Consider the following 25,866-nt stretch of genomic DNA (forward strand, 5'->3'; position numbering starts at 1 on the left):
TCCGTACTCAAGTTCTGGATGCAGGGAGGAAAAGAGAGGAACTGGGAAGGCAAGAAGAGTAGCAGAGTGTGAAGTGTCTAGAAATCAGAATGGAGAATCTTGCAGGATGAGGTCTTCCAGAAATTCTTTGTCTGGACATAAATGATGAAAACATCCTGGCAAGCATCTGGTGAAGCCCTTAGGCTGCACAGGGAAGCTGCGGCATCTGCAGTGCTGGGGTTTGCTAAGCACATGCTAGAAGAAGAGCCATCAGGGTTAGTTTAGGTAGAATCGATCCCTTTGGGAAAAGGGAATGAGTCAGTGAGCAATCAACATCTCCAACTCTGTTTGCTACGATTCTCTGGTTGCTGAGAACCTTATGGGCAAGAAGAAACAGGAGTCTTGTTTAATACTCATGCATGAATGGAGTTACGCTTTTCTTGCGGGCAAGCAAGTCTATGCACATGCTTGGTACAGAAAACAGCTCCCACCTACCTCCATTAGAGGCTGAAGCCTTTGCTTGTTTGCAGAAGGTGGAATCTTAAAGGGTTGGGTGTGTGAAATGGCCATGAGGCAGTTGTTAGGGGGAAGTGGGCACTCACAGGACAACCAAAAATAAAGGACAATCAGATTTCATCAATGACATCAAAACCAACATAAAAGTATGCAAAAGACTTAAATTAACTGTCTCAAAAGCAATGGCACAGCAATGTTAGAAGAGCATCTATCATTTGCTGTGCTCTTGAATAATCTCTCAGTCTGGTTTGTAACTATCCGTAATGGAAGAGTCCGGCAGATTCCACCAGGATTTGATAACCAGTGTGGGTCTTCTCTAACTGATTCCAGAAGCTTCTTCTTTCCAAAATCCCTCTTTGATTTTGGACAGACCTTCTCCAGGCTCAGCCAACAAACTGTTGAAAACACAGTCCCATGATTTCATACTGATAAATAGGAAAGGAGTTGCTATTAAATACGGACATTCATTAGCTTTTCAGACCATCTAGGAAAATGAAGACAACACTCTAGATGTGTGAGCTGGGGATGTGTATGCAGGAAGGTCTCTTTTTTTCTCTGCCCTAGATCATATCAAATCCACTAAAGCCACTACAGCATATCTACTGAAGTCTGTTCTGGAGCTGGCTCCATTTGGGTGGAAGATCACTGAATTTGGATAATGAGAAGATGGTGGCATTATCTTCTGGTCAGGAAAAGAACAGATGGTGACAGTAAAACAAAGTGTGTTTGTTCCACCTTTGTCTATTAAATGCCAGATACTTTTAAATAAACAAAGCTCAAGTACTGTGTCCATCTTTGTGTTTTCTGGCTATTTTATAGAAGATGGTGGCAATCAGATAGAGAGGCTCATTTAAAGTGGGAAAAAAAGGCTTCAAATTCATTAGCTACTTTGAGATTTGAGTCTTCTCTGTTAGTTTCTGAAGAGCTCTCCTACACCTCAGGAAAGTCCTCTTCACCTCTTTGCTGGAACACCTCACAAGGGAAGAGAAGACAGGAGAGAGAGGGAGGTGGGAAACAACATTGACTTGATGATTACATGGCATCTTCTTCATCTCTCAAGCAGATCAGCCTGAAGTTCACGGATGGAAGACCAGGTTATGCAGTTATGATGTCCCCATGGTTTTCAGCTAACACCAGGCTGTTCCAGGAGTCCTGTTTGGAGCTGGTTTGTGGAGACTGGCTGATTGCTGACTGGTAAGCCTGTGGGGAAAGCTTCAGAGCTGTAATCGCAGGGTGAATAGATGCCCCATGTCCAGCCATGGCAGAGACTGAGAATGCCTATGGAAAGAGGAAAATCCTGTGAACAATGCTTCAAACCATAGAGGACTATAAGAATCCTTTTATGGGGCGCTGGTGCTATTGTAATAATGTGTCAGAGGATTTGCTGTAGAGCTGCAGATTGCAGCCTGTACATGATATTTTGAACAGGCTACATCCTAGTTCCCATCTTTGTCCCACTTCCAGCATCTCCCCCCTCTACCTGAGAAATTGGGCTGGGGTGCCCATAATGAGATGAGAGCCCAGGTTCTGTTTTTATGGGGCGCATTTCTTCCGTGGTTGTGGTGCTGCTGCTGCTGCTGGTGGAGCTGGTGGTCGGGGTAAGACTCTCGCTGCTGGATGGACCTGTGAGAAAGCAGATGGTAAAGCAGGCTCTTCCCAAAGACCTTTCGTACAGAGCTGTACCCACCCATGAAGAAGTGAGTTTGGGTAAAAAATAGCATGAAAATAGTGGGAAGGGCTTTGTTGCTGCTGAAGGGCATTCAGCCATCCCCCACTGTTAAAGAATCATCCCGTTTTGTGGTGGGGTGTCTGACTCACAGGACATGATGATCAGAAACACAAGCACCCACATGTATACACATACAATAAACTCCTCCAGGTAACACTTACCTGCTGATGTCTTTGTTTTGTTAAGGTTCTTCGGCTTGCGCTTCCTCGTCTGAATGCCTTCTTTTCTCATTGCTAAAGGCCTTGGAACCTATGGACCCAAATATAAAAGCACATTAGTTTCTATATAAGGTGTATAAGGTATATAATGTATAAGGTGTATAACGGTTCTGTCCATAAGGTTGTCTGAATGTCTCCAGCTCCACCTTGTAAGCTCCATGAAAACTATCTGATTTTATTGAAAGCAACAAGATGGAGCCCAAATTCACTGGTCAGCACTGGTATGTCAAGGCTACAAGATGTGCATCCAAATGAGCACAGGTTTTCACACATAGGTATTGAGTATTTTAAGGCCAGAAGAGAGACAACAGCTTGCCTGATTTACTTTCCTGTTTAAGCAGAAGTCTTTCTGGCTAATCCCTGATATCTGGAAACGTACCAAGCCTGTGTAGGGAGACCTGCCTTAAGGAATGATCTTACTGCAGTAGTAATCCTCATAGTTAGATACATGCTGAGATTTCTAGGGAGAATTATTGGGTTGGGTAAGGCTTCCCCTCATCCACCTTGTCTTCCAGCTTTGACCTATCTCTCATAAATGCTTTCATCCACTGTGAAGTAGTGGACATAATTGAGAGCATGGATGTGTATAAAAGCCCTGGGAATAGCAGGCAGAAGCAGAGCTGGGATTTGCTACTGTAGCCAGGGTGGTGAAGGCCTCCATCTCTGCCATGGGGGTGGATTGCCACTGACTGATGGAAGAAGGGCTGGAGATTTGCATCTTGAAGTTCTGCTATACCTTGGGCTCCAATGAGACTCTGTAGATATGACACAGATGCATGATGCCCCCACTAACAGGAAGAGATGATCTGGGCATCCATGCAAGAGAAACTGTCTATTAGTCCCATGAGAAGTCTACAACCAAGTCTTAGCTGGGATCTGACACCCAGTGTGGAGGGGCTCAGCTTTTCCTTGCACTTTTGACTCAGATTTTTCACTAAAGTGCCTGAATTTAGGTAGCAAGAACCTGCTCCTAGTTTTATTGAGGTTTAAGATTTTGATGCACAGGGTGGCTAATTAGTATGTGAGAAATGCCCTACATTCATCACCCACTGCCAATATAAACATGATGCAATGTTGAGGGGGGACTAAAAGCCCACAGCGACAGCAGGACCAACAGCTCCCAGAGACCACGAAGCTGTGCAATGGACCCAGTCCCTTGGTGCTATTGATACCCTGGCTGTAGAGAGCAGAAACCACTGGAGGTGTTACCCCGTGGAGCTTCATGTAGAGTCCGCAGGCGTTACACACAGGCTCTCCCTCGGCGTTTCTGCGCCACAGCGTGGTTGTCGTCGTGTGGCAGTTGGCACAGGAGAGGCCAACACGGCGGGAAGCTGACTGCAGGGAAATGCAGAGGAGAAAACACATCAGCACCTTGCTGCTACCACCGGCAGCAGCTCAGATCCCAGTGAGTGGGAGGCTTCCCTCTCCTTGCCTCTCTTTTCTCTGTCTCTGTGAATAACACAACTACCTTTTCCTTCCCCTCTTGCCTTTCAGCTTCTGCTCCACTGCCTTTCCACTGCCCGCCAGTGCTGCACAGACATCTCCTGGGACATCTCAGATGGTGCCTGAGACATCACCTGAACAGAGCCCCAGATTTCCAGCAGGTCTAATAGCAGCTTAGAGACCCACTGCATGTGCACACCCCTACACTGAGGTGTCTGAATCTAAGACCCTCCTGCCCTTTCAGGCTTCTAAGCCTTTCTCGGAATCACCTCCAAGCATCATGGCATATCCCAAGAAGATGTTATCAATGCCGTGAATGTTACATACTCCTTACTGGCTTCGTGTGATGTTGCATTTGTGGCTTGAGGGGGAAATAAGAAAGAGTGCTTCCAATAGCATCATCTTCCTAAAGAAGGATAATTAATAGGAATCCCCACTAATGAAGCAGTACAAAGAAATGGGCTTTCTAAAGTTCCCTTTCTGGGTGAACTCGTTTAGCTACGCTCAAAAGGCCACAGGAGAAAGGCAATGGACTTGAAATCACATAAAACATAAGATTTGAGCTTGGAAGCAGAGTGGGAGGTGGAAGAAGGAAAAGCCATATGCTCTGTGCCTGCCTGAGACCTCCCAGCACCCTTCAAAGCTCAGGTCTTAAGAGGCTGAGGATAACGTCTGAATGGGCAGGGGTCAAATTTGCTTTGCTTGCTTATAAAGGCTCCCTAAAAAGGAACCTACAGGGAAGAAATCTGGTGGTCTTGGACATCTAATCAGCTCTGCAGACCTGAACAGCACAGCTGATAATGGGGTGAAAGCCTGGGAGATGAGGACCTGGCTGAGGAGCTGCCAGAGATTTCCTCTATGATCTTTGCCACAGCCTTCTCTCTGTGCCTTCTTTGTCATTATGACAGGATTGGTTAATCTACAGCTCTGAGATAATAACAATTGAAATTCAAGTGCTTCTTAAGACATTGAAAGCTGGAAATCCCCTTGGTGAGGAGAAACCAAACACTTCTTTAGTTGTAACTTCACCATGTATTTGCTTTAATCATTGTCCTTTGTAAATGGACCAAGAGCTTAAAATAGAGCTTGCAGCAAAGACAAAGATCTCCCCTTGCAGAGCTCTCTGGCATATCTCAGTCACCAAAAGAAAAAGGGTTTACACAACGACAGATTAAACCAAATCACTGACTATATTTATTTAGGTAGACCAGCTGGCGTTAATTTAACCACAGCCCTACATTGCATTCCTAGGCAAGTCCTGCTTTTCCTCGTGGAATTTCTCTTCTAGAAGAAAAAGCAGGAATTTGGCCATGTTTGTAAGGTTTCCCAATTGCCAGCTGCCCAGACAAGTGACAAAAGTGTGTGGATAGATCTGCGCAGCTCATCCGTTTCTATTTCTTATGGGTATTTCCAGGCCTTACCCCAAGGCTGTCTTACGCATGGCTGCTTACGGTAAAGGACCAAGCCTGGTACCCAGCGAGGCATCCCAGATGTGCCCGAGGGTTACAGGTAGGCCAGTAAATGAGTGAGGGCAAGGTCCTGGGTGCTAGGGTGCAGGCACTGGTTGTCAGCGCCGTGTTTAGGAAGAGCCATCACAAGAGGGCGCTGGGTGGCTGTGGCTGGTGGCAGCGCTCAAGCTGCCGGTGTCATTTCTGACACTTGCGGGGGACGGTTTGAGCACAGACAGGTCTGAGCCATGCAGAGGGCAGCGCAGGCTGGGGATGGAGCCCCATGGAAGACAAGGAGTGGACAAACATGGTCCTCAGGATAGCTTGGTGGCTCCCTTCCGCCTGAAGTCGTAGAATCACAGCCTGGTTTGGGTTGGAAGGGATGCTAAAGCTCATCCAGTTCCAACCCCCTGCCACGGGCAGAGACATCTTCCACTAGACCAGGTTGTTCCAAGCCCCATCCAACCTGGCCTGGCGCACCGCTAGGGATGGGGTCATTTTGCCTCACCTTTGCACACAGCCTTGCCCCACATGCATTTGTGTGATCTTGACTTACCAGCCTCCTCTGAGGTTTGAACAAGGGCCGGTTGATGCCATTCATCTTGTGGTAGAGCCCGCAGGCATTGCAGAGGTAGTGTCCTGTGCCATCTCTCCTCCAGAGCGGAGTGGACATGGCCCCACAGTTGACACATTCTCGCCCCTCTGAATAGTCATCAAAAAATTCTGCTGCCATGATGGGAGAGAAGGGAGAAGGGTTGGTTATGAGGCCATACATTTAATTTCTTGTCTGGTTCTCAGTTTAGCCTAGAGTGACATTTCAAGAAGTCACAAATATTCGGCTTTTATCAGTTGCAAGAAACAGCTCTTCCTTTCTTAAGGAAGCCCCCCCCGGGATTACTGGGCAGAGGAAACCCTTTTCCTGCTTTGCAGTGTTGGCTGCAGGACTTCTGTGGCAGCAGGGATGTGCTGGGACACAGATACAAGGAGACAGAAATAGAAACCTCCCCTTCTGCTCTGACGTTATCCAATTTTCAAGATTGGACATAGCCAGGGCAAACAGATTGAGCAGGCGAACAGCCGTGTTTGCAATCAAGACAGATTTCCCGTGGCCAGGACAAACACAGACCTGGGCCCACAGAGGAGAACTGCCCAGAATCAGACAGATGCCCAAGCATCTCTCAACAGGGCTTAAGCAGGTGTGGGCAGAAAAAGCTATGCCACATTCTCTGTTCCTCACCCAGCCCTCAGCAGAGGTGAATAGCTGCAGAGAGCTCAGGGGAAGAGATGTTCATGGGTCTTTGCATAAGAACATCTCCTGAACTAGAGGAGCCCACATGTACAACCCCAGCTCAGGCTGTCAGCTAACAGACATCATCACTGGGCATTTGCGTATCAGAGACAGCTTTTGATGCAAATCTCCATTGTGCTTGATGTCAATCTCCAGGGTGCATTGACCCACCACGTTCCTGGTTCATCCTCCACCAGGGGCTGTCTGAAGCTGTGATATGAGGATGAGGACCACTGCCCTGGGCTGGGCCAGACCAGTCCCTCTTGCTATGGTAGTCCTTATCATCTGCAGGGCAGTGAAGAGATCGACACAAGGCACCTGGACTGTACCATCAATTGGTCAACTCACCCTTGAATGCAGTACCCTCAAAAAGCCAAGAACTTTGGCTAATGAAATACAAGCATCATCTGTTGGCCTTGCTGAGATGTAGATATATCTGTATCAAAATGGCATGGCCCTTGAAAATGCGTGTTACTGATGGTCCCACCTGAAGACTATCAGCTACTGAGTTCAGCTTGGGGATGTATTTCTTGTGCTGCAAAACCATTCCTTCCTGCGCATGGGCATGTTCTGATGTGGCGACCAAAACCAGAACACGAGACAGTAAAATAATTGGGGAGAAGAAGAAATTGACAAATGGCAGCAAAGGGCTCCGTTACTCAGCATAGGCTGGGAATAAACTGAACTCCTGAAAAAATTCCCAAGAAACCACAGCACACAGGAAACGTTTGGAGGACAGCAAGAGCTTTGTATCAGGACTTTCAGCCAGTGTAAAATTAGCTTTTAAAATGTTATTAGGCATCTTGCTATATTTTGTGCTTGTCTACCTGCTTCTTACATGATCGTCTCAACTTCCTGCTGGAAGAAAATTGTTCCCTAAAGAGCAAACCAACCAAATTTGGCCTCCTGCCAATCCGTGTCCCAATCCCATGTGGATTCGCTGATATCTACCAAGGGTAATGTTCAAACGTCAGCATTATTTTCTCCTTTCTCCAGACTATTTTTGGATCTGCAGGAAACTACGTAACCATGAACCAGCCAAAGGATTAAAAAATTACTAAAGTGGTGCCAGTAAACTGAGACACAGAGAAAAAGGTTCATGTGAGCCTATTTCTGCCTAGAAAACCAGGCTAAAAATGACAAGAGATAGGCCCATGGGGTAATGCTAGAAAACAGTAATGAGTGTGCCCATGGAGCAGAAAAGGAGGAATCCGGTATCTTCTCAACAGCTTGGGAAAATCTCATTACCTTTGAGCAGTTCTGGTGGGTTAGGAGAGATGGGAATCCCTCCAGGTGACATTGTACACATGGATTCAGTGATACTGGTAATCATAATGCCTCACTTTCCCCTTCAAAATGATGATTGAATCACAGCCAAAATCTAGATCAAATAAACTTCCTTTGAAAAGAGAAGGGATTGGAACAGCTGGTCAGGCAAGAACTCATTTCCTTGAAAAAATCTCACGGAAAACATTTCACTTTTTTTTTTTCATCTTAGAGGTTGTTGAGGTATTTTTATTATAATTTTCCAAAGAAAAAGCCAAATTATTTTCACAATAATTTTTGTTCTGTGAGAAAATCCCTTCTTCTTCGAAAATAATTCAGTACAAAGTTGTTGGCATAATCCAGGGAGAATTTAGACAGCAAAAGTGGTCCAAAGGTAACAGCTAAAACTCTTGACTGACGTGTGTTGGGTTTGTGACTAATTACAAAATATCATCTTTCCTGGAGATTTTTGCACCAAAAAACCCAAATCTGAAAGTTTTTAATCAAAGAAAAAGGAGGAGATTCCTAACAGTCGCATGTTAAGAGTTGGACTGGCTCTTGAATAAGAAGGTCCCTCAAAACGGGTGTGATACAAAGAGATATCAAATATGAGTATACTTCTGGGTTTAGAAAAAAACAGAGTATGTGGAATTGAAACCAGGCAAAGTGTATGTCTCTTATTTTCTGACAATAACCAAATTTGCTACTGAACAGTAAGTGTTATTTCCCAAGAGTTTGTGTGACATCCAGATCCACGTTATTTTTACTGTCGGTTTGTATTCAGACAGCCACACCACCAGTACAAAGCAGTCTTGAGGCTTGCTTTCCTTTTTAATCTGTATTTTTTGAGCTATATTCATCACTACTGGTTTGGTGGTTTGGTTTGGTTTGTTTCAATTTACATGGGCTTTGGACTGAGGCTTCTCTCTTAAGGGACTTTCATTGGATTAAGTTTTCACAAGTCCTCTTCTGCTTCCATAGTAAAAGCATTTGTGTGATGTTCCCCTCTCAGCTCTAGACAAAGGCAATCTTTGTGAACATTAATAAACTGGAATCACTAGTGCTCGAGGTGCGAAGGAACAGACTTTGTTCCCAGGGCGCTCTGAGGCTCCACGCAATGGGTGGCTCTCCCTAATTGCAGCCTTCATGGGGCAATATCAGTGGGTGCGTCCCTGCGTGCACCACTCAGTGCTGAGTCAGAAGATGACGTCTGCACAGTGCAACCTCATTAAAACCGTTCATCAGAGCAGGGGGAGCTCCTTGACCACAAAAGATCTCACCTCCATCACAAGAGATCTTCATCACAAGAGAAATAACCCTCTCCTGCTTCAGAGTAGGCTTGATGATGGCAAAGGGTGTGTCTTGGACACTAATGGTTGCCGGCTTAGAGAGGATGGTGTAGGCTTAGTGCATGGCCCTTAGTGAATGAAAGGCATTTGAGCCCCCGGTGAAAACTGGAAGGCAAGGGACTGGATTTCTTTTTAATAGAGGTACTATAATTTCACAGCATCACTAAACTCAGGGATGAAGTTGCCAAGGGGAGCTGGGTTGACCTTGCTGACACATCCCAGCTGCTCTGGAAAACCTGAGGATTACAAAATCTCATTACAACATAATGAGAAAGCATCACCTGCAGAGTTGCAGCCATGCAGTTTGACGTAGGTGGATGTCCCAAGACCTAGGAAACCCAAACGATCCCAGGGCTCAGAGCCCAAAGGAACCATGATCCATCGTTGGGCTGAGCTATATTTGGCATGGAGGTCACTGGGCTTCAAGTGCACTAATTGTTTAATTTGCCATTGTTATTACTAATGGGGATTAAGAAGGCAAAAAGCAGTGAAGTGTTTTCTTGGCTTCCGTCTCGGGGCTGGAGCTCTAAATCCTGGCATTATGAGATCCCCTGACACTTATTCCTTGTACTTAGCAGCCGGGAAAGGAAACGTTTATTCAGGCAGCAAATTGCTCGAGCGGCTCCCGGAGGGCCCTGAACAATGCGGGGGGAAGGAAAGGCTCCCCCAGTCACACTCAGGGCAATAGCTTCCGTTTTGTGGCATAGGAGCCGCTGCCTGATAATGGAGATTTATGGGTCTGTCCGGTGACCTCTGTAACAGCCTTTCTGCTGGAAAGATTTACTCCTTCTCTCAAAGCCAGGTATGGCCAGTGCTGGGACAGGGCTGGGGAATGGGCAGCGTTTGCTGGATACACTGAGAAGGACACAGTCCCATTACTGGAGTAGCCTCATGTATGCTGAATGGCCTCATCTTCCTCACTGAACACACAGCTCCTATAAGTGCCTTTGCCTAGTCCTTATCTTGGATAGTATCAGTCTTGGGACAGTCCTTTTTATGGGTTGGGTCACTCTCATTGACTAACGCTAGTGGGCTTCTACCTAAATCTTCTTAAGACCCTACCTTTAGTCTACAAAGGAGCTTCTCACATGAGAGCAGATCATGAAATCTTGCTGAATTATCCAGCTGGTGGAGAGGATGGATTGGGTCCTGTCCCTATCCTGGTCTTCAGATTACTGTGTAAAAGGAGATCTTTTTCCCCTCACATCTACTGTTTATGAGAACTGCAAGGTCCGCAGGGCAGGAAATGTCACTTGTGTGTTGCACAACAGCCTCCTAATCTTGGGTGAGGCCTTAAGCATGCTAATCTCAGAAATACTTTCTACAATGCAACATTCAGTACCCATGGAGCCAGGCCTAAGTGGGGCGCTGGGGTCGGTAGGGAAAAAGCATTCTTGGGTATGGCCCTCCATGGCTCTTAGTCATTGGGAGTGGTGCTTCATATCCCCCGCCATGCCCACAGAGATCGACTGGTATGGACAATGCAGGGCTCAGTAAGAAAGCAGATCTGAACACTGCCAGGCAGCCCACATCTCTACAGACACATGTCCAGCATGGCTAGGACATGACAAGCATCTCTGACCAAAGACATGGCCCACCCAAAGTCTGAATGCTTTTGCCTTCCCAACCTTGAGAATCACATACCAGATGGGGGTCAGAGGGAGGTTGCTCAGGGCTTGAGTCTGAAGAGCTAAAGAGTGGCTTGAACAGTCATCCCTGAGCCTTTCCATCATCTCTGCTAACCCCAGCTCTGCCAGGCTGACTGTGTCCAGACCTTCTGGGTTTGTTTGGGCTTTTCTTTAACAACCCTCAGCCTCTCAGCCTTGGAGAGATCAACTTGAACACATAAAACCTGATGGATCAGCACCTAAAAGAAAAATAATATCAAAAGCACCTCCAACAGAGAGATTTTGGAACCTTCAGTTCAGAACCAGCAACCAGTTTATAAGTTCCCGTTCCCAAACCAGACTCTAGAAGAGGACAAAGAGCCTTCCCTACACTGGTTTGGGTCAGACCCTGCTGCATGAGATACAAAAGTCTGGATGAAGAGAAATGGAAAGAGACTTCCATTAATACAGCACTGGAGTTTTGTTTACAGCTGGAGGGATATTTGATATCAACATTTCCCCCTGCAGAAGCGTCTTCTCAACCCAACGAAGCAACTCAGCAAAAGAGAAGCTGTCCTTCAAACACAGCCAGGCACTTACAGGCTCTAAACAGACCCTGAGAGCAGTTTTCCCCACAGAGAAGCAGTTTCCTAAAACAATTTGTTATGATAAGAGGTGAGAGCCACAGTCCTGTGTATACACAAATCCCAAATGGACTCTCTGGGGAACTCGCAGCTGAGGCAAAGGACATTGGCCCCTCGGACACATGGACACCCTAGGATCCCACCCAAGACACCTTCTGCTCCAAGGGGCAGCCATGACAGCATGGCAGGGGGAAAGAGGATTTGTCATTCCCAGCTGCCTAGGATGGTTTGTCCCAGATCCCACAATTGTTTCCATTAAAAAGTGACAGTGTGAAAATCCTTCCTAAAGTTCAAGCCTTTAGGGATCCTTTTAATAAATCATAGAATCATAGAATGGTTAGGATTGGAAATGACCTTAAGATCATCTACTTCCAACCCCTAGTGGAGCTGCAAGTCACATCTTCTATTTCTTTTGAATGGGTTGAGATGCCCCCATGGATTGCGGGACTCCAGAACCTGAAGTTTCAAGGGGAAAACCCCACCAGATCACAGCAGTTAAAAGTGCTGGTTGGTCCAGTACCATTGCAGAGCAGGGCTGAACTAGAAAGGAAGACAGCAGCAAAAACCAAGGAGAGACAAAAATACAAGGGGCAAGGAGCGACTGCAAATACATAAATAAAAGAGCCCAGATTTATGCATGGGAGAGATCTGTAGCCAAAAGGAAAGCTGTCAACGGGTCTTTCCTTTTTTGACGGGGACATCGTCAGCTTGACACAAAGACTTGGATCAGCAAGCCCATGTGCCTTATCTCGCCCTTCAGCTAATGGAGCTGAGGATATTTCTGTAAAAACAGGTTCTGCCTACTGGCTTTTTTTCCCCTCCCTCTTCTATGCCTGTTTCCCCTCTGATGGAATTTAGGGGAAATTTGTCAGGGCCCTACTATTTTAGAGCCTAATGGGACCCAGCCATGGGGAGAGAAAGGCAGCGCCTGTTTGAGAAGTGCCCATCACCGCGTTGGTTACTGGTGGGAATGTAGCTTTTTATTCTCCTCTGACCTGGATTAGCAGACATCACTGTGTGATAGCTGATCTACAGAAAATGGAGAAGTGGGTAAATTCCCTGTGCTTGCCAGAAACACAGTTTTAAGCAAAATGCATCATTGTGCTGCTTCACAGAAATGGCTTGGTGCTGTCTCAGAATGTTTGGAGGTGTATCTGACACCTTTAGGGTGGAGAAAATGGTTAGTTACTCAGTTGGCTGCCTAGATCAGTTTTCCCCCTGCAAACCTAAAGACCCTACTCAGTGCTTGGGAAACATTAAGCCTACAATGTGGCTGAGCCAATGCTGCTTTCAAAAAGGTGAAGAAATCTGTTTTTTCCTTGCTTCGTGAGACACTGTTCCTGTGCAACCTTTCCCAGGCCAAATGTTTCGCATCAAGGCAAAGAGAACACTGTGTCCCTCCCCTGCAAAGCTCCCTCCTCTGCCTGTGGCAAGCCAAGGTCTATGGCACACACCACTGCCAACAGCCAAGAATACTCCTTTCCTTCGTGGATATGTTTTCCCCAGTTTGAAGGACAGTGGAGGTAGAAGCAGCCAAGGGACCAGCTGAGATCATATGCAAGAAGGACACAACAAACACAAAGGTTTGTCATATTTTGGGACTGGCTTTTAGTTCCGTCTTGGCTCTGCAGTAGGCTCCCCTTGAGCAAGGCTTTTCATCTCCTCATGACGCTGTTCTTCACCCATGAGAGGGATCAAAGGCCCTTCCCTGCCTCACTGGAGAGAGGCAACAGGACAGCTGTCAAAGGCCATGGTCATAGACATGGACACAAAGCCCATCTTGGCTGTCTCCACATCTATGGATGTGGATGGAAACAGCCTGGATTCCTCTAAAGCAGATTCAAACAAATTGCCTGTTTTGGGAAGGGGCAAGATTTGGTCCTGGGGGACCTGTCTAACCTAGTTGCTTGGAAAAGCACAGACAGCTTTCCAGCACAGCAGAACCACCAGACCCCAAGGCATCAAACCCAGTGGTCGTACCAGAGCTGAGTGGAGAGACTGTGGACCCCCACACTGAAGTACCATATCCCATATCCAAATGGCACGTAATCTGCTACACAGGAGACAGCATGCAAACTGCCCCAAGAATGGAGGGTGTTTTTGGTCGGAGCACTTGCTGGCCACCCCTTTGATAGCAACCTGGTGTCCAACAGCAGCTTCTGCTGACTGTCTGGTTGTGTGTGAGTGAGCTCCAAGGTCTGCTTTCTTTTGCTGGGATGCATGCCTGATCCCACCCACCACAGTGACCTCCCCTTTCTTAGTCCTACTTGCAGTTCTTTCTTACACTTGTAAATATCTGAGGCTCTTCTGATAAAGAGAAGACTCCTCTGCTTATCGACTGTCCAAATACTGTTTAACAAATCTTAGATTAGGATGGAGAGCCCAGGGAATGGGCAGGATGGGGCCATCCACAGCCTGGGGTCTGCTTGGCAGGAAGCACCTGATAATGGTCTTTCTCTCTTTTGACTAAAGAAAAACAGCTACAGCATTATCCTCCTTGAATATGGTCCATCTCTAAATGGATGTGTCCTACCAGAAGATCTTCTTTGATGACTGCAGGGGAAAGGATGATGGGGGAAAAAATGTAGAGCAAAGCTTGGGATTTGCAATGCTATGATCCCAGCTGGGCAGCTGTGCTAAGATTGAAGAACATGGTCTGTTGAGTTCCAATGGCTAGCATCTGGCACTCGTTCGTCATCAAGTATGGCACAGCCTTCACGTGCTCTTGGTTCACTTGGGCTCCTACAGAGCAGCTGAAGAGCTGAAAGTCCTTAAACTACAGGAATCCAGTGGTGTTTGGTCATACATCCTGGTGCAGAATCTGTCTGATGGTGACCATCTCTCTGTCTGTAGAGGTGATTACCAGCACCCAGGTGGACCAAAGCCAGGGCCAGCTCTGAGCCCAGGGAAATTGATGCTGTTTGGGTTCATTGCAAGTACATCAGTTAGCCAGATATATGCAGACAACAGAGCCATACCTTTCTCAATAGTGGGAGAAGGCACAGAGGGATGAAGCACAAACCACAGGCTGGGAATTAGGAGGTCTTTTCATTTGGAGGTGGGGGAATTTCCATCCCTGGGCATTTCCAAGCTCTATCCAGGTAAAGCCACAGTTGACCTCAGCCCCTGCTACCAGTTGTCCTGCTTTAAGCAGGAGGCTGGACTAGAGATCTGCCCTACATTTCTGCAGCCCTGCAACTCCAGAAACTTAAAGGTTTGTGTTGTTTTTTTCAGAGCAGAAGGAAAGACATATATCCAATTGGCAAAATTCTGCTTGTAGGAATACAATTGATTGAATTATGTTATCATCTACCTGTGTACTATACATGTGTATGTATACACATATGCACACATATATGCACTTATATATGCATACATATAAATGTATACATTTGTATATATACACATATACCATGTCCTTAAGAATGCAAGCTAGGAGTCATCTCTAATCAATTCTGTTTGGTTTTGCTGTTAGAATTATTGTTCTATGGCTATACAGAGCATAGCTCTATACAGTTTTGTGTCTGTGTATATACGTATGCTCACAAATATAAGATGCACAGACACATACATATTAAAATATCTCACTTTATGTGTCTAAATCATATATATAGCATGTGTAGGAATATAGGAAATATGCAGGCTATATACTGCTCCACATGTCTAAGCCCTCTCTGAGCATGACAACACTGACCAAGATTGACGATCACATGCATATCCAAACCCCTGCCCCAGTTTTCTTTAGCTCACTATTTAGACACAGGCTCTGGCTCCAGTCAGGAGGTGTTACACTGATAAATCCCACTCAGAGGAGTTACACCAAAATAAGTTAGGACAGATCCTGGCCTCCCTGTGGGACGCTAGCCAGGGACAAACAAAAAGGTGTTTACTACAGTTCATCACGTTATAGGGGACAGTCAGTTTGTCTAACCCCTGGCCCTTCTCTTTTCCTCTTCTATTAGTTATTCTGAACGTTAAGTCAACTTGGCCCCTGAGGGGGGTGGGAGGATGGAATGATTGTCCTGGCTGCCGATAAAGCATCTGCAAAGGTCAGTTCGCACAGAAACTGCAGTCCAGGCCAATAAAATGGCAGGTACCGAACTTATCAGGGCAACATATAACTTGCAGTTTTTCTAACTCAATTGATTGGACTTTTTATCTAAAATAACAGGCATTATAAGATAGGGGAAAGTTGAGATAAGAAAGAAAATTGAGTAGGTCTTGAATCAAGATCAGCTTGGGGACAGGTTCAAACTCCCACACCTGCCCCAGAGGAATCAATGAAAGTTGCTTGGCGTCGTCCCCTCGTTTTGAAATGCTGGTGAAGTTGAGTGAACTTTGAGACCGTGGCGTTTATTCTGTGATTATAATTAACCTGCTCACCCGTTGTTATTGATTTTGTGTGAAGGGAGGTGACAGAGTCTGACTGGGATGTTGGTTTAGGAATAGAAATGGCTGGGGAGGGCAGGCAGTGGGGCAGGCAGCGGGGCAGGCAGCTCGCCCTGCTGGAGTGAGAACCTTCCTTGGCTGTGGGAAAAGGGAAGGGGGTTAGAAAGGGATTTTACACTCCTGCATGTGGTCCTGCTTGTGCTGGGAATTGGAAAAAACATCAAGGACTGCTCTTCACATCTGGAGGGTCAGGGTAAATCATAGCATCGGTGATTTGCTCCATTAAAGCAATGAAGGACTGAAGGTGGGAAGGGAAGCCCCTGGAGAACGGCCTCAGTTGTCCCCAGGATCCAAGGCATCCTCCCAGCCCAGGGGAGCCTGAAGAGGAGTCATTCTCCCAAGCCAGCTGCCCCTCTCATGCTCCACATCACCAAGGCATGTCCCAACTCAGCATCCTTCCCAGCAGCCATTCCCTGGAGCAGCCAGCCCCTGGGGCCAGCACTCCCTTCCCAAAATAATCTCAGCCATCTGGGGCCAAACATGTCATTTGGAGGAGTCCTGATGTCTGGGGCTCACTGTTTCACTGACTTTTTTACAGCTCCACTGCTGCAAGCCCCGAATATTGAATAATGATGGATCCCTGGATGGCAGACCCACGATTCTGGCTTGAAAACTCATAGGAGTTTAACTAATAAGAATTAGGTTATGGTTTTGGTCTCTTCTAGAGTTTCAGAATGAAGGAATCAGGGTTTCCCAGTTTTCTCTTGTCCAGAAAAGCTACTCCTTTCCTTTCCTGCAAAAGCAGAGCCTGACATATGATAACACGACTCCGGAAGCTGGAGCTGGAAGGAAAAACGAGGTGCACCAAAGCAGAAGGGCTGGCAACAGCCAGAGGCGGCAGGCAGCTGAGAAGCAGACAAGAGGGAGATGTCTCCTCAACTGTTTGGGGATATTTGCAGAGCCAAAGGAGACAGCCCACTCCCCTGGCCCTTGGGGCCAGAGGGCAGCCTGGAACTTGCTTAAATATTACAGACTCAGCCAGAGAGCACTGTGCAAGCAGGAGGTGTGGAGGGAAAAAGGCAAGAATTGGCAAAATCTGGTCTCCTTCTACCCCCCTGCTTCATCTCTGCCCTCAACCTCTTCTGCTGGATTCAGGTTTTAACCTTTCAGGGCAGCCTGACTGTAACAGGCACCTAGTCCTAGCCCAACACCCTTTAAATACACTATGCTGCAGCAGGAAGCATCGGCCAGAGGAAAATGGGTGAGCTTTGGGAAGAAGAGCAAGAGCAGGCAGTGGTGTCCCACCACGGGACCTCTCCTGAAATGCTCTCCCAGCAGACACTGACCTAATTCCCAGGGATTAGGAGGAAACATTTCCAGGGAGGAATTCTGTTATCCCAGATTCAGAAGCGTCCAGTACCAGTCCCTGGTGGAGACGGGAGATCAGCCCCGCTGCATCCCTCATCCGGCTGCCCTCACCCCACCTCTGATGCAAAATTTAGTTTTCCCTGACTTTTCATGAATTATTTTTTCCTCTTTCACAAACAAGATGAATTTCCAAGTCTCTCCCAAAGCTGGCATGAGTGGTTTGAGCCCCACTTGTTGCGATAAGGGGCTCACCAGCTTTACGTGATGCTAGAAATAATTAAAACAAACCCACAAATCCCTGCATGCTGCAACATATAAACCAAGTAGCCACTTTCCAGAAAGGAAAAAGAAAGGTCCTGCTGGCTTTTAAGGCTTCACCTCCCCATAAAAACCTATAGATCCCCATATAATTTTCAGGAGGCTGCATTTCTGCCCTAGGAAAGCTTCTTGCATGGGCCTGATCCTACACCAGCTCCATTTGCTTTAAAATAGTAATGGTTTCAGCTCTGAGCAAGTGAGGTGATTTTCTGAGAGGTTGTTTGGGTCTTTTTTCTTCATAGTCCATACTGAATTGGGTTGGGGGGGGGGAGGGAGCTGATTCCTGCATGCTGCGTCCTTCAAGCCTTGCCGGGGTGAAAGAGGGATTTGGCTTAGAAAGACGGAGGAAGCAGCAGAAAGATGTTGGAAGGACCCAACTTTGCTTCCCCCAGTCAAAGGGTGCATCCTACATTTATGTGTCCACCTAATTAAGAAAAAAAAATAAAAATGTTTGTGCCAACAAATAATTGATAAAGAAAATCATTACCGGGCACTTCTTGGAAAAGAAGAAATCATTTTTGCTTCCAGTTGACACTGCCCCAGACTTGGTTTTAATATCCGGCCCTTGCCAAAGCCTAAGATCTGAAACATTTCAGCGCTGATGGCAGGGTCAGATCTATGTCCAGCTTTGAGAAATCTCTGCCCAGATATTCTTTCTTAGCAGACCCAGCACCCGCCCACCTGTGCTTTTTTGGGGGTGAGAAAATCCAGCTCCAGCTTGTCGTGTTGAAGAAGAAATCACAGCCGAGTGCCCTGAGTGTTCCAAAGAGCGCAACAGCACGGGGAATGCTGCGAGCTCTGCGGCAAGTGACCTTCTGAAAAGCTGCAAGGGACAAAATAAACCCAACACGTTTCTGCAGTACGAGACCTTACAATGGCATCGCTCATTGTGGCAGAGCTGTAGGGGCTTCCAAAAGAACTTTTGCTAGCACTTGCACCAGCCACTGCAAAGCCAACGATGATCGAATTATTTTCAAGAGCTGTCACACATGTGTAAGCACCCGTGTATAAAGACCTCACTGCTCAGGCATGGCAGATAATTGGGTTTAATTTGTCATTACGGATGTATTTACAGCTTGGACCGGTCACCGTGACCGATGATATGGGGAAGACTTGTAAGGGCCAGAGAGATGTTAGTATTTTGCCATAATGCTGGATATTATCATAAGCAGCTGTGAGGTTTTTGTCCCACAAAGGGGACCCGCAAGGGTTTTTTCTCCATGAAAAAGCCCTCAATACAACCTTATAATGAAATTTCCTCGTATAATTTGGGTTAATTTTGGAGGTAAGAGCGTGTTCTCACATATTTCCCTGGTTAACTTAAGCAGCACTTCACACTCGCGCACCAAAGGCATATTTACACCTTCCCGCCAGACAGCAGCATGAATTCAGGATCCAACTACAACGTGAATATTTGGCATTTCCAACCTCCTTTTTGTCAGTCCTACAAGCGTAATTACACATCCCCCTCCCAAAGCAAGCTGGACTTCTAATAAACCAACCTCACCATTAGGACTGAGGGGTTTCAGAAGCATAATTGTGTTATTTGCAGATCACACATCCCTGTAAGACATGACCGGTGCAGCTTCCCAGCATAGGCAAAACTGACTGATTTAAGCGCGCGGTCTGAGCTCTCGACACAGACCCCCACCTGGTTTCGCAGGCAGTGGTGAGTCCCAAATGGAAGGCAGACACTTTGTTAAGTCTTTTTATTGTAGGGTTGAAAAAGCCTTGGAAAACCCGAGGTGTTCCGCTGCATCACTGCACCTTCCTCTGCCCCCCAGGAGCAGGGGCACATCCCCACATATCCCATTTTCAGTGAAGAAACTTTAGGGAGAGAAGGCCACAGCGGGCTGGCATGTGAATTTGGGAACAAAACCTCTGAAAGATGATATATTCTGTTTCCACCCTTTTCTCTTTCATGTGCAAAGCTCTGTGGAGCTTGAGGAGCAAAAATTTCAGCCCATGAGAATCAAGGTCTCTGCAGGTTTGAGGACTACACCATCACATTGTTTTAAGTTGAATTTTCCCTGAAACAGCATTTTTCTACCCTTACTGAATCAGCCCCTGCACACACCCTCCTCCAGCCGACCTTCAGGCACAAACACTTGCTCATCTTGCTGTGCCGCTGCTTTTTTTACCTGGTTTGGGACTTTATTTGCTGGTTGATGCTTCATTGGAGGGGGTTTCTTTCAGGGCATCCTTAGTTTTTTAATGGTTTGTCTATTCAAAATACCTGCTTTTGGGATAACTGATTCTGGGGAGCCCCTCTCTGCCTGCCGAGCCAAGGTTTCTCTGCAATCAGACTAGCACCAAACAGAAGGATCAGGCCCAATTTCCATTTGGAAACACTGCCTGGTAAACACTCATGTCCAAGGATTTTGCCTCTTTCCCCCCAAACTGGTGGAAATAAATATGTAGAGAGTAAAATATAGGCTCTTAAACAAAAATGCTGTTATTGTTGCAAGGATAAAGGCACATACATGAGTGCATGTGTGGAAGAGAAAAATAGTTCTGGCTTAATAAGTCTTAGATTCAGTGCCATTATCTGCTGCCTTAAGTTTTACTGCTTTACAAAAATCCATGAGCATTTATAATGCATTACGTACTACACCATGGCTGTTGTATGCAACATATGCCCTTGTATGCGGTAATAATGTTCCATTTTCAATTAAGGAATTGCATTATTAATCAGGGTAATCTGGTGCCCGTAGTGGTGATATTTTTATTACTGTTGTTGCTTTATTTGCAATTTAAAATACCCTGTTTGTGGATTTGGGTGGTAATAATGAGTTGCATGTTTGAGCTTGATCTTGCTCAGAGATTAGAAACCTTACTTCTGTGGGTTTCACCCCAAATCCCAGACTGACTGGTGACAATTAAATTATGCGGGAGAGCAGAAGGTGGCTTGAAACCTGCAGGGGGGGGAAGACAAAGCCCTGGGCCCACCTTCCCCGCCGGCGGAGCCGAGGTGAGAATTGCAACCGCTTGCAAAACTGGGGACGTAGGGTCCCATGTGAAATGCAGAAATGTCCTGCGGCCCCATCCCTCATCCTACAGCCCCATCGCTTCATCCTACAGCCCCATCGCTCCATCCTACAGCCCCATCGCTCCATCCTACAGCCCCATCGCTCCATCCTACAGCCCTATCCCTCATCCTACAGCCCCATCCCTACATCTTATGGCCCCAGCCCTCCACTCTCTGACCCTGTCCCTTGTCCTACGGCCCTATCCCTCAAGAGGGCAAGGATAACAGGGATTGGGCTCCTCCAGTTGCCCACTGCCCCATAGGAATCAGTCACCTTGTCCTTCGGTGTGTGGGGAAGGTGAGGGGCTCCTTGTAGGGCAGAGGGTTGTAACAAATGCCGTTGAATTACTGGAAACGCTGGCCCTGGGGATGCTACAAGGCAAATCTCTTAGCATCCCTATGGGAAAGCGTGAGATCTGGTTCACAATCTCTCCCCCACCAGCAGCAGAGAAGGCATTTTCGAACCGAATGTCTGCTCCAGGCTTTGATCTTCCCAGATGCTGCTGCTGCGTTCAAATGGTTCCTCTTTGAGGAACCCTGACTTCGACTTAGTCAAAGCAAAACGCTAAGCACCCGTTACAAATGCCCTCAGCCCCTAGCCCCGATTTACTTCCAACCACCCCAACCTCCTCGATGCGACAGCAAAAGAAAAACCCAATGCTTTTTAGCCAAAAGCAAAGTTACAGGAGGCAGAGATGGCAAACCAGGATCTGCCCTCCATCATCAGCCTGGAAACAACCCGGAGACAGCAAGCAGCAGCGGGCTGGATGCGCTCGGGCTCCTGTGCCGCCCTCGATCCCTGCTCCCTCTGCCTGGGGAAGGGGAAAGGAGCAAACTGCTCCTCCATGCTAATTCTGGGACAGATTTCAAGAGGTTTAGGGGGCTGGCAGGGAAGACTCTTCAAAGGGCACTTTGCAGCGGGTGCTTTTCATGCCTCATTAAGTCGGGAATTTGCTGCAACCCCATCCAAGGCAATGCCTGGAGCAAGTTCACGGCCTCGGCTGCAGGGTCTGATCCTGCCCTTCAGGGTAATGAAATCATTCGCCAAACTTACTCTGAAAAGCCCAAATCTGGCATTTTGAACTCACACCGGGGAAAGCTTTTCAAACAGGGCCATGTTTTTCTGCACCCATCCTTCCCGGTGCTCTATACCACGGAGCTGTATTGGTACCTTTTAACCCAGGCCAAAATCCCTCTTATTAGGGAAAAAGAAGATTTTTCTTTCTTTTAGTATAATTTAATTTGAATACATTTCACTGAACTTCTTTTCCTGGTGCATTGCTTTACAGTGAGGAAAAAATGCCATGCCCAATTGCACAAACTGCCTATCGGTGTCTGCGTATTCAGCTACATCTGCATAGACCTGATCTTCGTTATTAAAAAATGAGAATAATTAAAACCCTAATGATCCCGGGGTGCTCGGCAATTTGCACTATCCAAAGGTAGTGGTTCTCCAGGAAGCTAAATCACTGGAAGAAAATGCACTGCAGGAACCACTTGATTTAATATAAGGAAGGATTGTATTTCCAACTTGAGATTCCTCATAGTGCAAAGAATAAAAATACCTTTAGTCTTAAGGAAAGGCAAAGAAAGGAATCAGCTGCACTGTTCTGGGCACTGCTCCGACGCTGTGCCAGGCTCGGATGTGTTATTAAACTGGGTCTGCAATGGGTGCAGTACACAGCAGTGTTTCCCCCCCCACTGCATCTTTCCATGCCTTTGGTTTTTCAGCCCATAAAGGCTTTTTGCCCTCCCTCATGGGGAAAAAAATCCCTTTCTCCTGGCTCAGAAACCACCAGCCAGTCTTTACATGCCTCAAGACCCCCTCCTCAATACCTGCAGCCTGGGTAAAGCATCGTCCCGGTGTGAGAAAGGGACCCAGCTGGAAGCAGCCCGGCATCGGACACATCCCGACTCGGGAAGAACAGGGAAAGGGGCAGGGAAAGGGGCAACTACTTGCTGGGGGAGCTGCCTTCCAAAAAGTCCATTCTGATCCTGAATTTAAAACTCGTCGGCTTTCAGGCAGTTTATTTTTAATATTTACCAAAATTTAATATTTACCAAAATTTAATATTTACCAAAACCAAAACACTTTTTACTTAAAACCCAAGTGCTTTTTCCTTAGTCAAAGAGACATAATTACACGCGAGCTAATAAATCCCCCAGTTTCTGACGCGGAGGACAGAGGCGATGCCGTGAATCGGGACCTGACAATGGAAAAGGGTCCCACTCCTTCCTCCTTCATTAGCAACCACTAACATTTTCTGTCCTGGCTCAGCACATCCCATCTTTCCAATACTATTTGAAAGCCCAGATAAAAAGCACTTTTTGCCACCAAAATGCAGGCTGCGAGACCTGCAAGGCAGACTGTTGGTTTAAAATCCCCAAATGACTGCGCTCAGTCTCTGGCACTTTAAAAGCCAATGGGTATTTTTGCAACTGCAATATTCCTTTGCATTGTTTTAAAGTTATTTTTATTACTAAGAGCTCTTTTGAGACCACTCCAGAAAGCCGACATTTTTTTTTTCCCAAGGAAGCGATGGCGCAGTAGTCAAATGCAAACACGCTATGTCCTTGTTAACACTCAATTAGTATTTGATTATTTGATTCATCCTGACTTTTTTCCCCTATACTTTCTACCTTCTTGTCGCTTCCGAAAATTGATTGGACAAAACTTTATCCTTAAGGATAATCTCTTCCCCATTTTAAGCAATTTCATAATGCCCAAAGGAAAGCAAAAGGCATTGGTGAGGCCAAGCCTCCACCGATGCCCAACTTTCCTTTCCTTAAGTCTTAAAATAATACTAAAGATAAAGGAAATCTTGCCCAACACGATGGAAAAATTGCCCTCCAAAATTCAGGTTAAGGAATGCAATCTCAGAATATATCTGCACACAGATTTGAGTCGTTTTCTTTGTTAATCCCAACCCCAAAGCCGACAGAAATACCTTCATGGAGAGAAAACGGGAGAGAAAGAAGGGCTTATGAAACAGCAATGCAAAGTTGTGCCTGCATTTCTCTCCCTCTTTCTCCCTCTTCCTCTCTACGGAATATGAAAACAGTATTTTAAGCCATTTGGGCCAATTTCTGGTTGTAGACACAGGGGTGCTTCATGAAATTGAAGGCTCCAAGATTGGGATCGGCACAAGAGATCAGGACTGAGATATTCTGGGGGGCAAGGAGACACCGAAACACAGGGCTGGGCTGTCCAGATGTGCCTGTGAATCCCTCAGGAAGTGTACTAATTAAAGTGGATGCATTTATCTTTCTCTATCATTTCTCCCCTCTCAACACCAAATTTCCCCTCTTTCCCTTTTTCTACCCTAACTGGCCTTAAATAAAAGAAGACGTAACACAGAGCAGCTCGAAGGAAAGATCTGGGATTCATGGGCCACACTTCAATTTTACCATTTTCCGTGCAGATTTCCCCCATTTTACACCTCAGACAAGCTCAGGAAGGGGCTGCTTATGCACATCGGGGTCCTGCACACCAGGATCATCCCCATCGCAGACCCTAAATCTCCTCGGAGGCGTTTGTGGAGCGGGAGGCCCTGATGCAGGAGCTCGGCACATCATTTCTTGCCGTTCCAGGCCTATCCTGAATTATGCCTTTTTTTTTTTTCTTTTTTTCTTTTTTGAAACTGAGGTTTTGGGGAATATTTTGAAATGCTGGTTTTGCAGAGAACGTGCATGCAGGGTGCGGGGAGGGGAGCACTTTGGGCACCCCGTGTTTTGCAGCCAAATCCAACAGCCACATCCCAAATAAGCTGAATTTTTTCCTCTTCACCCTACCCGTGAGTGCATAAATATCTGTGGAGGCAGCGAGGTGAAACCTTCCCTCCCCTGTTCCAACCCGGTCTGTGCTCACCTATGTTGGCATGCCGGGCGGCTGCGGGCGTCCCTCGGCTCTGCAGGTTGTGCAGCATGGGGCTGTCGAAGGGCGAAGAAGTCCAGGTCGTGGCCATTTCTGGGCTCATATAAGACGGGTAGGGGCTGGAATAGGAGCTGCCGAAACCCCTGCTGTACTGCTCCCTCCCGTTAGCAGAAAGGTTCAAGGAGGTGCCATAAGCCGCCGCGGCTTCCCGGGAAGAGGTGGCAGGGATAGGGGTGCTGGTGGAGAAGGAGAACCGAGGTGACACGGGAGGGTGAGAAGATCCCGGGTTGTAAGCGGCGCTTTCAGCTCCGGGTTGAGTCCAGATGGAGTGGCTGGAGACGGGGCTGCCTTGCTGGGAAGAGCCGCTGCTCTGGAGGTACGGCAGGCTGGGGATCATGGAGGTGACCCTCGTGGTGGGCACATAGACGGGGGACGCTGCGGCCGCGCTGTGCATGAAGCCACCTGCCCCCTCGTACGCCGGAGGGCCGGGGTTAGCTGCCATGGCTAAACTCTGGTACATCTCGTGATGGACCTCCCCAAACCCCGGCCGGGTCTCCGGCCACAATCCAGAGCGGTGGGGAGCGGGTGGAAACCCCTCGGCTCCACTTTCCCCTGCGGTGAGCCGGCGCTGTCTCCCGTGGGTGCAGCCTTCCAGCCAAAACCAAAACACCACCAGCGATGCAATTTTCCTCCAACCCCCCCCCCCCAGCACCCTTTTCCCCACACCTCCCACTTTCCCCACCTTCAGCAGGTCCGGCCGCCGCTCCGAGACCCCAGGCAAGGAGCCCAGGTCCCTCCGGCGGAGAGATTTAGCTCCCGTCTGGATTTAGCTTCTCCCGCCGGGCTCCATCCATCACCTTCCCCCCCCCCCCCCCCCTCCACGATGGGGCTGGGCTGCTTAAAACCCCGGGTCAGTCTCCTCCCCCCCACCTCCCGCCCCGTCCAGCAGCACCTTGGGGAGCCCGGGGGAGCCGCAGCCGGGGGATGCGGGAGGAGACGGCGGCCGGGACCCCCCCACCCCCGCCTCGGGGAGGAGGGATCGGGAGGTTAGAGCAGTTCTTCTGGGGGGGGTTGGAAAGGGGAGGTGGAAGGGGGGGTGCGCAGCCGGGAAGGTGAGAGACAGCGATGCTCTCTGCTAGGGCCTGGAGCAAAAACCTTTGTCCCGCAGGTACGATCGGTGCTTTAAGTTGTTAATGGCCCCCGAGGCCCGTGTTTGATGTGGGGCTGGCGGAGGGGGGGCGACACGGAGGCTGCGGGAGAGGGGGGTAAATTAGGCAGATGGTGGGGAGGAAGAGAAGGAGGAAGGCTGGCTCGACCCTGTCACCCCCCGCCTGCCCCACGCGTGGCCGGCCATGCATGGAAGAGGGGTGCTTAAAAGAAGGGGGGTGCATTAACCCCTGCA

At 47.6% G+C, this 25,866-nt stretch overlaps 1 protein-coding gene across 2 annotated transcripts; it reads right to left on the minus strand.

Moving 5' to 3' along the window:
* Positions 1-595: 595 nt before the first annotated feature.
* GATA4 (GATA binding protein 4) lies at positions 596-25,335 on the minus strand. Of its 2 annotated transcripts, XM_061461052.1 has the most exons (7): positions 25,207-25,335; positions 24,459-24,700; positions 5,890-6,056; positions 3,652-3,777; positions 2,386-2,473; positions 1,976-2,118; positions 596-1,773 (listed from the first exon to the last, which is right to left on the minus strand). In XM_061461052.1, exons 2-7 carry the CDS (start codon positions 24,565-24,567, stop codon positions 1,591-1,593), a joined length of 816 nt encoding a protein of 271 aa, XP_061317036.1. In that variant the 5' UTR covers positions 24,568-24,700; positions 25,207-25,335; the 3' UTR covers positions 596-1,590. The 2 variants fall into 2 exon arrangements, with proteins under 2 accessions (XP_061317036.1, XP_061317034.1); XM_061461050.1 differs by lacking the exon at positions 25,207-25,335 and having other exon boundaries at positions 24,459-25,183.
* Between the last annotated feature and the right edge of the window lie 531 nt (positions 25,336-25,866).

This window comes from Pezoporus flaviventris, unplaced genomic scaffold, assembly GCF_033815535.1.
Source record: "Pezoporus flaviventris isolate CSIRO_AGI_PZ_B2104156 unplaced genomic scaffold, CSIRO_AGI_Pfla_v1 ptg000031l, whole genome shotgun sequence".
Lineage (NCBI taxonomy): Eukaryota > Metazoa > Chordata > Aves > Psittaciformes > Psittacidae > Pezoporus > Pezoporus flaviventris.

Excerpts from the sequence above, each read along its gene's own strand:
- GATA4 (XM_061461050.1), bottom strand. The coding sequence starts at position 24,984 with ATGTACCAGAGTTTAGCCATGGCAGCTAACCCCGGCCCTCCGGCGTAC. Across the intron at positions 6,057-24,458 it reads CGCCCGGCATGCCAACATAG|AATTTTTTGATGACTATTCA; the intron begins GTGAGCACAGAC and ends TCATGGCAGCAG. Across the intron at positions 3,778-5,889 it reads TCAAACCTCAGAGGAGGCTG|TCAGCTTCCCGCCGTGTTGG; the intron begins GTAAGTCAAGAT and ends ATTTCCCTGCAG.